This window comes from Plecotus auritus (assembly GCF_963455305.1).
Source record: "Plecotus auritus genome assembly, chromosome: X".
In the NCBI taxonomy this organism is placed as follows: Eukaryota; Metazoa; Chordata; class Mammalia; order Chiroptera; family Vespertilionidae; genus Plecotus; species Plecotus auritus.
In genome coordinates, this window is record NC_137784.1 from 57,564,482 (window position 1) to 57,577,820 (window position 13,339).

General features: G+C 42.6%; 1 protein-coding gene across 2 annotated transcripts in view; it reads right to left on the minus strand.

The window, feature by feature from the left end:
- Positions 1-492: 492 nt before the first annotated feature.
- The window catches only part of HDAC8 (histone deacetylase 8), a 451,824-nt gene continuing 438,977 nt past the window's right edge, over positions 493-13,339 (minus strand). For both annotated transcript variants that reach the window (XR_013959790.1, XM_080653234.1), the window contains one exon: positions 493-1,052. Coding sequence is in view for 1 of the 2 variants with exons in the window: in XM_080653234.1 (XP_080509360.1) it covers positions 1,030-1,052 (23 nt within the window). In the remaining variant the exon portion in view is untranslated. The remainder of the gene's footprint in view (positions 1,053-13,339) is intronic.

Genomic DNA, 13,339 nt, shown 5'->3' on the forward strand with positions numbered 1-13,339 from the left:
CTACCTCCAGCAGTCCCGTGGACCCCCCCCCCCTTTTTTTTTCAGTCAGACGCTTTGCCTGTCCTCAGGGACGCGGCTTGGCACTGTGTAGTTTCTCCCTGACCTGGGCTCAGAGGTCCAGCAGATTCTAATGCCTAGATCTTTGACTTTACCTTTATTGGGGGATCTCTGCCCTTCCCAGCTGCAAGCTGTCTCACCAGCTGCGCCTCCTTCGCCAATTCAGGCTGGATTCCACTCGTTTTAGCTGCTCCCTCTATCTGCTCCAGGACAAGGCTCAGAACACGTCCGTCTATTCTGCTGCCATTTTGTCTCCTCCTCTACACTAGTTCTTTAGTGGAATTCAGCACTCAGAGTCAGCTTCCTAGGCTGGACCAGAGCAGATCATGGAAGCAACAGGGTTATTCTTGACACTTCAGGGAGAGAAAATGTTTAGAGCTGCATGTGCTGTCAGGCATGCTTCATTATAAAATGAAGACAATGGGACAAAGACATAGGTTTTCAAAGATTTTATTAAAAACAAAATAGGTCAATAATCCTAAAAACAACAGAGGTGGACTTCTTCCCATCTCCCAATCTACTATCATTCCCCTTGACCAGGGTGCCACCTGCATGGTTCTGAGACCCAAACCCTACCTCTCAGCCCCCCCTAACTGATGAACTGCTGACTAAACCTCCACGCGTTCTTCCAGCTTCTTATCTGTCTCCTTTAAGAAAATAAAAATACTCCCTCCCCAACTTGCTTAAAAATAATTTTCAAAGATTAAAAATGGCATTTGTGTTTTTTAAAAAATAAACATTTTAAATGTTGGAAATCTCACTCTTCCTCTAGGCCTAGTTGAGCCTCTGGGGTGCCTGCCTGCCTCACCCCAGGAGGCCAGCTGCCACTTGGTGACCCTTGGAAATTTTCAGGAAGTAATTTCTTCCAAATTTCCCCTGCAGTCACAAATTCCACACACTGCTTGCATAAACACGCTGTCTTCATTATAGGCGCTGCTCTTTGGCTCTGGAAACCTGATCTCTTTTTGTCAACTAGACCACATGCTTCAGATTCCCTGCAAACAGGAGAGAAAACAAAATTCAAATTCCGGTAACATATGTGAGTTACACCTCAATAAAGCTGTTTTTAAAAAGCACTTGCATGTTGTGACTTGTTCTCTTGCTGTTTTGGGGAACCCAGAGACACCAACATATGGACCAGAAAGTCCAGGTTAGCCTGTTGGATGGTAAGAGACATATGGTCCAGTTACCCCAGCAACCACCAGTCACCCATCAGTCATGTGAGTGAGGCCTTTGACAGCCAACAGACTGCAGTGCTGGGTGAACCGAGCCAAAACCAGCAGAAGAATGCCCAGCTGAGCCCAGCCCAATTGCCAATCTACAGTCATGAGCTTAACAAGTGATTGTTTTAAGATACACACACACACACACACACACACACACACACACACACACACTCTCAGGCAACACTTCACTAACTGTATCAAGTTCACACTTCACTAACTGCATCACATATTCCCCCACTCCCAACCTTTCTTCCCCATTTAGCAGGGCACAAACCCCTAGTATTTTCTCTTGTGAACATCTGTGAGATATGAATTTGGGCTTTTCCCTGCCCTCAGACCTAAGAGTTTTTGAGGGACAAGTGACCACTTGAAATCCTACAGGACTGGGCTCTAGGAATGTACAGTTTGCTCACTTGGTCCTTTTGCAGTGTTTTCCTTGTCCTACACTGGGCTCCAACCACTACTGACCATTTCTCCTCTAAAACAGGAAGAAGGCACTGGGACCTACTTTTGGTTGATCTCCAAAGTCTAACACAGTCACTCACACAATGCTCAATAAATGACTGCATAATTGGATGAATGAATGAAAGGAAGTAAGGAGAGAAAGAACAAATTAGCACTCATTACCTTTCTGGTTTTAATTTTAAGTTAACATACAGTACAATTGATTTTTTCTTATGTTCATTTCTGTGATTTAAAAAAATATTTTTATTGATTTTTTACAAAGAGGAAATGAGAGGGATAGAGTTAGCTACATCGATGAGAAACATCAATCAGCTGCCTCCTGCATGCCCCCTACTGGGGATCGAGCCTGCAACCAAGGTACATGCCCTCAACTGGAATCAAACCTGGGACCTTTCAGTCCATGGCCCGATGCTCTATCCAATGAGCCAAACTGGTCAGGGCATTCAATTCTGTGATTTTTAACACAAGTATAAATTCATGACATAGAACAATTCCAGCAACCTCCAAAATTGCAATCTATCCTTCCCCACCCTTATTACCTGGCAACCACTGACTTATTCTCTATCCCCATAATTGCTGTCTTTGGATAATATAAGTGGAATCAAACAGTATGTAACCTTTTAAGACTGGCTTCTTGCATGCAGCATGATGCCTTTGAGTTTGGTATGTCAATAGTTTATTCCTTTTTATTTGGGTACCTAACTTTTTAAAAAAAATCTTTATTGTTCAGATTATTACAGATGTTCCTCTTTTTCCCCCCATAGCTCCCCTCCACCCAGTTCCCATCCCACTCTAGGGCTTCCCCCACCCCCACTTACCTCATCCATAGGTGTAAGCTCTTTGTCCAATCTCTTCCCGTACCCACCACAACCCCTTCCCCCCGAGAATTGTCAGTCTGCTCCCTTTCCATGCCCCTGATTCTATTACATTCAACAGTTTGTTCTGTTCATCAGATTTTTATTCATTTGATTTTTAGATTCACTTGTTGATAGATATGTATTTTTTAAATATATTTTTATTGATTTCAGAGAGGAAGGGAGAAGAAGAGATAGAAACATCAATGATGAGAGAGTATCATTGATTGCCTGCCTCCTGCACGCCCCACACTGGGGACCAATCCCGCAACCAGGCATGTGCCCTTAACCGGAATCGAACCTAGGACCCCTCAGTCCACAGGCTGACGCTCTTTCCACTGAACCAAACCGGGTAGGGTGATAGATATGTATTTGTTGTCACTTTGTTGTTCATAATTTTTTATCTTTACCTTTTTCTTCTTCTTCCTCTTTGTGGAGAATACCCGTCAGCATTTCATATAATACTGGTTTGGTGGTGATGAACTCCTTTAGCTTTTTCTTATCTGTGAAGCTCTTTATCTGACCTTCAATTCTGAATGATAGCTTTGCTGGGTAGAGTAATCTTGGTTGTAGGTTCTTGCTATTCATCACTTTGAATATTTCTTGCCACTCCCTTCTGGCCTGCATAGTTTCTGTTGAGAAATCAGCTGACAATAGTATGTGTGTTCCCTTGTAGATAATTAACTGTTTTTCTCTTGCTGCTTTTAATATTGTCTCTTTGTCTTTTGCCCTTGGCATTTTAATTATGATGTGCCTTGGTGTGGTCCTCTTTGGATTCCTTTTGTTTGGGGTTCTCTGAGCTTCCTGGACTTGTAAGTCTATTTCTTTCACCAGGTAGGGGTAGTTTTCTGTCATTATTTCTTCAAATAGGTTTTCAATATCTTGCTCTCTCTCTTCTTCTGGCACCCTCATAATTCGGATGTTGGTAAGCTTGAAGTTGTCCCAGAGGCTCCTTACACTATCTTCATATTTTGGATTCTTTTTTCTTTTTGTTCTTCTGGTTAGGTGTTTTTTGCTTCTTCGTATTTCAAATCTTTGACTTGATTCTTGGGATCCTCTAGTCTGCTGTTGAATCTCTGCATATTATTCTTTATTTCAGTCAGTGTATGCTTAATTTCTGATTGGTCCTTTTTCATATCCTTGAGGGTCTCACTAAATTTCTCAGAGGTTTCTAGAAGATTCTTGAGTAACCTTATAACCGTGGTTTTGAACTCTATATTTTGCTTTCATCCATTTCTTTCTTTCTTTTTTTTTTTTTTTAAATATATTTTATTGATATTTTACAGAGAGGAAGGGAGAGGGATAGAGAGCTAGAAACATTGATGAGAGAGAAACATCAATCAGCTGCCTCCTGCACACCTCCCACTGGGGATGTGCCCGCAACCAAGGTACATGCCCTTGACCAGAATCGAACCCAGGACCCTTCAGTCCGCAGGCCGATGCTCCATCCACTGAGCCAAACTGGTTTCGGCCATCCATTTCTTTCACTTGTGATCTGTTTCTTTGTCTGCATTTTGGCTGCTTCCCTGTGTTTGTTTCTATGTATTGGGTAGCTGCTAAGTCTCCTTGAGTTGATAGAGTGGCCTTGTGTGGTAGGTGTCCTATAGGGCCCAGTGGCTCAGCTTCCCCAGTCACCTGAGGTGAATGCTCTTGGGTGCACCTCTTTGTGGGCTGTTTTCACAGGCTTGTTGTAGTTAACCTTTGATTGCTGTTGATATCACTGGAAGGAATTGACCTACAGGCCAATTGGCTGTGATGACCAGCTGTGTCTACACTGGAAGATCTGTTGTGCAGGAGACACCCTTATGGGGCAGGACTTGCTTCAGTGGGGCTCTGGTGCTCACTGAGTCTGCCCCTTGAGTGTGTCTTTTATGGATGTGAAGAGTTGTAATTTGGTATGGTCTCACTCTGACCACTGGGTATACTGGCTCTTGGATCTCCAAGGAGGTGCAAGGTCAGCCACTGTCTGGGGCCGCCCAGCAGGAGCTACAAAGACATCTGCAGATTCCTCCTCTTTGTATGGGGTTTGGAAGTGCCCAGACAAGGCCTAGCTGTGAAGCAAGGCAAGCTGCTGCTGCCAGGCCTTGCGCCTTCTTTTGGAAGCTCTGGGGCTCGCTGACCCAGCTGCAGTTTGACAGGTTTTAGGTGAAGAAAGGACAGGCCATTCATATGCAAAAGCCAATGCGCACAGCTTGGGTGGGGTTGTAAATTGGGTGTGGTGGGGTCTGTGAGAATCACCAGGGTGGAGCAAACAGCAATGGTTGCCAGTCAGCCCTGCACTGGAGAGGTCCCCGGGTCTCCAAGTCCTGCGCCCCCGTGCAGGAACAATGATTGCTGCAAGCACCTCTGAGAGAAAGCTGCCCTAGTGTTCCTGTCCTGATGCCAGACAGTCTAGTTTCTCCCCGTATGTGTCTGGGTCACCAGAGTCTCACTTGGAAATGGAGTTCAGAGCAAGCTGGAGCTTGTATCTCCCTCCCGATTAAAAAAGCAGCTCATGCAGGTGCCAGCATTTTCTGCGCCTTCGCACCTTTTACCAGTCTCAATGCGTTTTCTTCACCTCTCTAGTTGTGGATCTTCCACTCAGCCAGCTTTCCTGTGGTTCTGGATGGTAGTTGTTCTGTCGTTTAGTTGTGGTTTTGATGTGGTTGTGAGAGGCAGCAAGTATAGGTATTTACCTATGCCACCATCTTGGTTTTCTCCGGTACTTAAATTTTTAATTGTTTTAATTATTATAAATAAACAGAAAGTTACAAAAAAGAAGTACCAGTAGGTACAAGTTTCTCCAAGTGGCAAAATCTTACATAATTATTATTTAATATCAAAACTAGAAAATTCACATTGGCACTAATAACAGACCTTAGTCAGATTTCACCAGTTCTACATGTACTCATTTGTGTATGTGTAGATGTATACAGTTCTATGCAATTTTGTCACATGTACATATCACCCCCACCAGAAAGAGATTCAGAATATTCCACCAATACAAAGATTTCTATCATGCTACCTTGTTACAGTACTCCTCACCCCCTCACCAAACTAGCTCTATAATTTTGTTTTTTTGAGAATGTAATATAAATGGAATCATACAGTATACAACTTTTTTATATATTTAATAAATCTTCATTGTTCAGATTACAATTGTTTCTCCGTTTTCCCCCCATAGCTCCCCTCCACCCAGTTCCCACCCCACCCTCTACCCTTACCTCCCCCTCCACTGTCCTCATCCATAGGTGTACAATTTTTGTCCAGTCTCTTCCTGCACCCTCATACCCCTTTCCCCTGAGAATTATCAGTCCACTCCCTTTCTATGCCCCTGATTCTATTATATTCACCAGTTAATTCTGTTCCTCAGATTTTTAATTCACTTGATTTTTAGGTTCACTTGTTGATAGATATGTATTTGTTGTTCATAATTTTTATCTTTACTTTTTTCTTCTTCCTCTTCTTAAAGAATACCTTTCAGCATTTCATATAATACTGATTTGGCGGTGATGAACTCCTTTAGCTTTTTCTTATCTGTGAAGCTCTTTATCTGACCTTCCATTCTGAATGATAACTTTACTGGGTAATCTTGGTTGTTGGTTTTTGCTATTCATCACTTTGAATATTTCTTGCCACTCCCATCTGGCCTGCATAGTTTCTGTTGAAAAGTCAGCTGACAGTCGTATGGGTGCTCCCTTGTGGGTAACTAACTGTTTTTCTCTTGCTGCTTTTAATATTCTCTCTTTGTCTTTTGCTCTTGGCATTTTAATTATGATGTGTCTTGGTGTGGTCCTCTTTGGAGTCCTTTTGTTTGGGGTTCTGTGTGCTTCCTGGACTTGTAAGTCTATTTCTTTCACCAGGTGGGGGAAGTTTTCAGTCATTATTTCTTCAAATAGGTTTTCAGTATCTTGCTCTCTCTCTTCTTCTGGCACCACCATAATTCTGATGTTGGTATGCTTGAAGTCCCAGAGGCTTCTTATACTATCTTCAACTTTTTGGATTCTCTTTTCTTTTTGCTTTTCCGGTTGAGTGTTTTTTTGCTTCTTTGTATTTCAAATCTTTGACTTGATTCTTGTGTTCCTCTACTCTGCTGTTGGGTCTCTGTATAATATTTTTTATTTCAATCAGTGTATGTTTAATTTCTAGTTGGTCCTTTTTCATATCTTCGAGGGTCTCGTTAAATTTATCGGCATTTTTATAGGATATTCTTGAAAAACCTTATAACCGTGGTTTTGAATTCTATATCCAGTCGTTTGTTTTCCTCCATTTCTTTCGTTTGTTATCTGTTTCTTTGTCTCCGCATTTTCGCTGCTTCCCTGAGTTGGTAGGGTAGCTTTGTGTGCTAGGTTTCCTATATGGCCCAGTGGGTCGGCCTCCCCAGTTAACCTGAGGTGGACACTCTTGGTGCACCCCTTTGTGGACTGTGTGTATAGGCTTGTTGTAGTTAAGTCTTGATTGTTGTTGGTATCACTGGGAGGAATTGACCTCCAGGCCAGTTGACTGTGCGGATCAGCTGTGTCTACGCTGGGAGAAGTTCGGTGCTGGAGACAGCCTTATAGGATCAGACTTGCAAAATTGCAAAAGCCTCTGTGCTCAGCTTGGATGGGGTGGAGTCTCAGGGCAGAGCAGACAGTCTTGGCTTCCCGTCAGCCCTGCCCTTGCGCGCGCGCCTCCAGACCTCTGCCTTCTGCGGCTCCCCTGAGTTTCCGCCTTACAGTCCAGATTACCCCTGTAAGACCATGGGTCCCCAGGGACTCGCCTGGAACTGGGGTTCAGTGCAGTTGGAACTGGGGTTCAGTGCAGTCAGGAGCTTCTGATTCCCTTCCGCTAGGGAAAGCCTGCGGCAAACTCTGCATTCAGTCTTCTCTGCGAGCACTCGCGCATGTGTGCCTCCAGACCCCTGCTTGCCGCGGTCCCCCGAGTCTCCGAGTCTCTGTGTGCCTTTCTCTCTACCTGACAGTCCAGACTCCCCCTGTATGAGCCTGGGTCCACGGGGTTTCACCCGGAACTGGGGTTCAGTGCAGTCGGAACTGGGGTTTAGTGCAGTCAGGGGTTTCCTTCCCCCTCCCGCCAGAGAAAGTCAGCCAGGTACTCAGCCGCCCTTCCTCTCTGTGTGCGTGTCTCCGTACCTCAGCCCTTTGCTGCTCCTCTGATTCTCCGTGAGCTTTTCTCTTTCCTTCTAGTTGTAGAATTTCCACTCAGCCAGCCTTCCTGTGGTTCTGGATGATGTCCGTTCTGTATTTTAGTTGTAGTTTTGAAATTGTTGTGTGAGGCAGCAGTTTAGGTGCTTACCTATGCCGCCATCTTGGTTTCTCATACAATTTTTTGAGATTGGCTTTTTCACTCAGCATATTGCCCTTAAAATCTATCCAAGTTGTTGTGTGCATTAAGTTTGTTCCTTTTTATTGCACAGTAGCATTCTATGGTATGGATGTAGCACAGTTTAACCACTCAGCCATTAAAAGACTTCTAGGTTGCTTCCAGTTTTTGCCTCTCACACATAAAGCTACTATGAACATTCATGTGCAAGTTTTTATTTTTTGCATGAACATGGTTTTTATTTCTCTAATATAAATGCCCAAGAGTGCAGTTGCTAGGTCATATGGTAGTTGCATGTTTAGTTTTATAAGAAACTGCCAAACATTTCCAGAGTGGCTGTATCATTTTACATTCCCACCATGTATGAGTGATCTTCTTTCTCACCATTCTTGTCAGCATTTGGTGGTGCCACTACTTTTTATTTTGGCCATCCTGTTAGGTGTGTAGGGATCTCTCATTGTGATTGCAATCTGAATTATTTTTAAAATGTATTTTTATTGATTTCAGAAAGGAAGGGAGAGTGAGAGAGAGATAGAAACATCAATGATGACAGATAATCATTGGCTGGATGCCTTTTGCACACCCCCTACTGGGGATAGAGCCCGCAACCTGGGCCTGTGCCCTGGATGCTCAACCACTGAGCCACAATGGTTGGGCAATCTGCCTTTTTCTTATGGCAAATGATGTTGAACATCTTTTCATTTGTGGATTTTCTGTTGTCTGTACATCCTTTTTAGGTCTTTTGCTAATTGGATATATATTTTTTACTGTTGAGTTTGGACAGTTCTTTATATATTCTAGATGCAATTCTGATATATGATTTGCAAATATTTTATCTCAGTATGCAACTTGTCTTTTTATTCTCTTAACTCTTGCAAAGCAAGTTAATTTTGGGCGGTCATGCTTTCGGTGTTTTAAATCCCTAACCTCAAAGTCTCTGGATGATTCTTCATCTCTTAGTTCAAGACCTCTCTACATCTTATGAGTTGCCAAGCCTAACCTCAAGATGTCTCTCAAATTTGTCCTTTCTGTCCCACTGTCTCCACTGTAGTTGTATCTCTCAATCACAGAGGTTACTGCAACCGCCTCTTAACTGGTGCTCCCGCCGCTGGAGCTATTCCTCACCCAATTTCATAGCTGTGACCCATGCTTCCCCTGCTTCCAAAAAACCTCACAAAACTTTAGCAGTTCCCAACTACTTATAAATGAAGTCTAACAAACTAGTTTAAGTGTGCGTTAACCATACATTCCTATCTCCATGTGGGCCTTTGTTTATGTTATTGCCTCTACTGAGGACAACCTATAAGGGATCTTGGTGATAAAATTAGGGTCTTTCCACCTGTGAGTATAGCCAGAGCTTTATGAATGAGTAGATGCATGGATAAACAAAATTCCATGTCCAAGTGTTCTAACAACACATGTTTACAGAAAGGAAAGGTAGGTGCTGTACTCTCTGCTTCTCTGTCTCACTCTCCACTTACATTTGGAGGCAATTAAGAAAAACAACAGAAATAATTTCCAGTTGATGATGAGCAATATTGAGTTTGGGAAACAATACAAATGTGAGCTTAAATAATGCCCATTGTTTCCCCCTCACATCTAATTTTTCCAGCAGTGGGTGGCAGCCTGAGAAAATTCTAAAGGCCAGCATGTTTGAGACCTGGGGAGACACAGTGAGTGTATAGACCAGAGGAGGTAAACTCAAATGTTTAGAGGCCAAGAATGTACTGTATGTGAGTAAAGCAGACTAGGGGCAAGATACATGGAGGCCCCTTGATCCTTTTTTTTCTTTTTCCTACTTTGAATCATGACATAAGAAATAGTTTCTTCTTTTTCTTAACTCTATTATGAAAGAAACCAAAACAGTGTAAGTGAGATGATATATGGAAACTCACACTTGGCCTTGAATAAGAAAGGAAGTGTTGGGGTCTGTGGCAAACAGGAAGGTACATGCTCATAAAGGGGACAGCTGCTACTCAGCTCTAGCCATTCATGATTGTGCAGGAATGTGGGCTAAGATCTTTCCACTTTCTAAGAGATGTCAGAAATTCACATTTTAATGTAGGGTTTCCACAGTGTTAAATGTGAATAATTGATTTAAAATTTTAAAGAAATTTGTATGGGACATCAGTATATGAGGCCAAACAAAACAATTTTGGAGGCAAGATGTGGCTCATGGGCTCCCACTTCGTAGTCTCTGGGACAATTCTGACTTACATCTATGGCACCCTATTTCACTCTCAAATATCCTGAACAATAAATTATATCATCACCCTACCTCTGATGCCTAAGTAGGAGGACTGAATTGGGACTCAGGAGGCCAGGGTTCTACTGTTCATCAACTGACTGGCCCATCTGTTCATCCATTTATTCAATAAACATTTATGGAATGTTAATTCTTTGCCAGGTACTAGGTGCTGGTGAATACTCTATTCAATCTTTTTTAATTAATAGACTTTATTTTTAGAGTAGTTTTAGGTTTACAGAAAACCTGGGAAGAAACTACAGAGAGCTCTTGTATCCCCTCTGCTTCCTTCCTTCCCTGGAAGGCAGTTTCCCCTATTATTAACATCCTGTATTAGTGTGGTACATTTGCTACAGTTGATGAATGAATACTGATATTTTATTATTATAATAATTATACTAGATGCCTGGTGCATGAAATTCATGCATGGGGGGTCCTCTCAGCCCAGCATGCACTCTCTTCAATGTGGGACCCTAAATGGGCAGTCAGACATCCCTCTCACAATCCGGGACCACTGGCTCCTAACTGCTCACCTGCCTACCTGCCTTAAACCCCCCTAACTGCCCCCCCTGCCAGCCTGATCACCCCTAACGACTTCTGCCTGCCAGCCTGGTTGCCCCTCACTGCCCCCCTCTACTGGCCTGGTTGCCCCCAACTGTTTCCCCCCCCCCGCCAGCCTGGTCACCCCTCATGGCCCCCCCTGCTGGCCTGGTTGCCCCACACAGCCTGCTGTTCAGTTGTTTGGTTGTCCCTCACTAACCTCCCTGTCAGCCTGGTCGTCCCACGCAGCCTGCTGTTCAGTCATTTGGTCATCCTTCACTAACCCCCCTGCTGGCCTGGTCGCCCCACTTAGCCTGCTGTTCAATCATTTGGTTGCCCCTCACTGCCCCCCTCTGCCGGCCTGGTCACCCCTCACTGCCCCCCCGCTGGCCTGGTCGCCCCACACAGCCTGCTGTTCGGTCGTTACTGTGAGGGTGTCCTGACCAATTTGCATATTGCATTTTTTATTAGTATAGGTTATTATTATTAAAGTGAACTCCATAGTTTACATTATGGTTCACTCTTGGTGTCGTACAATTCTATGAGTTTTGACAAGTGTATAATGTTATGTATCTATCATTACAGTATCATACAGAATAGTTTTACTGCCTTAAAAAAACCTGTGCTCCATCCATTCATCTGTCCCTTCCTTCCCCCAAAATCCTGGAAATCACTGATCTTTTTACTGTCTTTATAATTCTGCATTTTCCAGAATGTCATATTGTTGGCATCTTTTCACACTGGCTTCCTTCACTTAGTAATACTCATTTAAGTTTCCTCCACATCTTTTTGTAGCTTGATAGCTCATTTATTTTTAGCTCTGAAAAATATTCCATTGTCTGGATGTATCAGTTTGTGTATCTGTTCACCTAATGAAGGACATCTTGATTGCTACCAAGTTTTGGCAATTATTAATCAAGCTCCTATAAACATTCATGTGTAGGTTTTTGTGTGGACATGAGTTTTCCACTTATTTGAGTTAAATGGCAAGGAGCACAATTGCTGGATCATATTTAAAACTATGTTTTAGCTCTGTAAGAAACTGCCAAAGTGTCTTCCAAAGTGTCTGCACCCTATTGCATTCCCACCAAAATGAATGAGAGTTCCAGTTGCTTCACAGCCTTGCCAGCATTTGGTGGTGTCATTGTTTTGGTTTTAGCTATTCTAATAGGTGTATAGTGGTATCACATTGTTTTAATTTGCAATTCCTTAGAGACATGATAGTGAGCATATTTTCACACACTTATTTGCCATCCCTATATCTTCTTTGGTGAGGTCTCTGTTAAAGTTTTTGGCCCATTTTTAAACAAAGTTGTGTATTCTCTTATTGTTGAATTTTAACAGTACTTTGTATATTTTGGATACCAGTCCTTTATTGGATATGTGTTTTTGCAAATACTTCTCTCAGTCTGTGGCTTGTCTTTTTATCCCTGTAATCTTTGTTTTTTTTTTTTTTGCTTTTAATGCAAAACAGCATTGTTCAATAGAACTTTCTTTGATGATAGAAATGTTTTATATCTATGCTGCCCAATATGTTAGCCACTAGTTACATGTGGCAATTGAGCACTTGAAATGTGCAACCAAGAAACTGAAATTTAAATTTTATTTAATGTCAATTGACTTAAATTTAAATGGCCACATGTGGCTAGTGGTGACCATATTAGATAGCATAGATACAGAACAGTTCCCTTGGGCTTTTTTTCTTTATTACATTGACTAGGGGGTCATCCTCATTTTCTCCTTCATTTACAACTTCCCTTTCAATCCATTGGCAAATCCTGAGAATTCTATCTTCACAATATATTCCAAACCCACCCACTTCCAACCATCCTTCACTGCTATAACCTTATTCCAAACCACTATCAATTCTTACACGACCATCCTAAGTATTTTGTTAAAGCTTAGGTTAGACCACATCACTCCTGTGCTAAAAATCCTCTATGGCTTCCAATCACACCTACAATAAAATCCAAATTATTTATGTACCAAGTCCTGCAGGGTCTGTCTTCTGTCTCCTTATCACAATCCTCTTGACTCTGTTCTAGCCACATGGGGCATCTTTGTGTTGCTATAACACATGAATCATTTTTCCTTCTTAGGGCTTCCTCCTACTTTGCACTTGCTATTCCTTCCGAATGCTCTGTCCCTGGATATTCCCATTTCTTCTTTTTTTTTTAAAAAAATATGTTTTTATTGATTTTAGAGAGAGAGGAAGGGAGAGGGAGAGGGAGAGAGAGAGAGAGAGAGAGAGAGAGAGAGAGAGAGAGAGAGAGATTGGCTGCCTCCTGCATGCTCCCTACTGGGGATCTAGCTATAACCTGGGCATGTGCCCTGACCAGGAATTGAACTGGTAGCCTTTCAGTGCATGGGACGATGCTCAACCAACTGAGCCACAATGGCCAGGGCTGAGTATTCCCATTTCTTACTCTTCTCATCATTCAGATATCAATTCAATAGTCACCTCTGAGAGGCATTATGACCACCAATCTAAGCAACCACTCCCACTCACTCATTTTCTGTGAAATCATTTTATTTTATTTTCTCCAATGCATTTAGCACACTGAAAACATCTTATTTGCTTGTTGTCTGTCTCCCATCAGGGGCCTTGTCCATCTTGTTCATCACTCTAATGTTAGCACCCTCAACAGTGT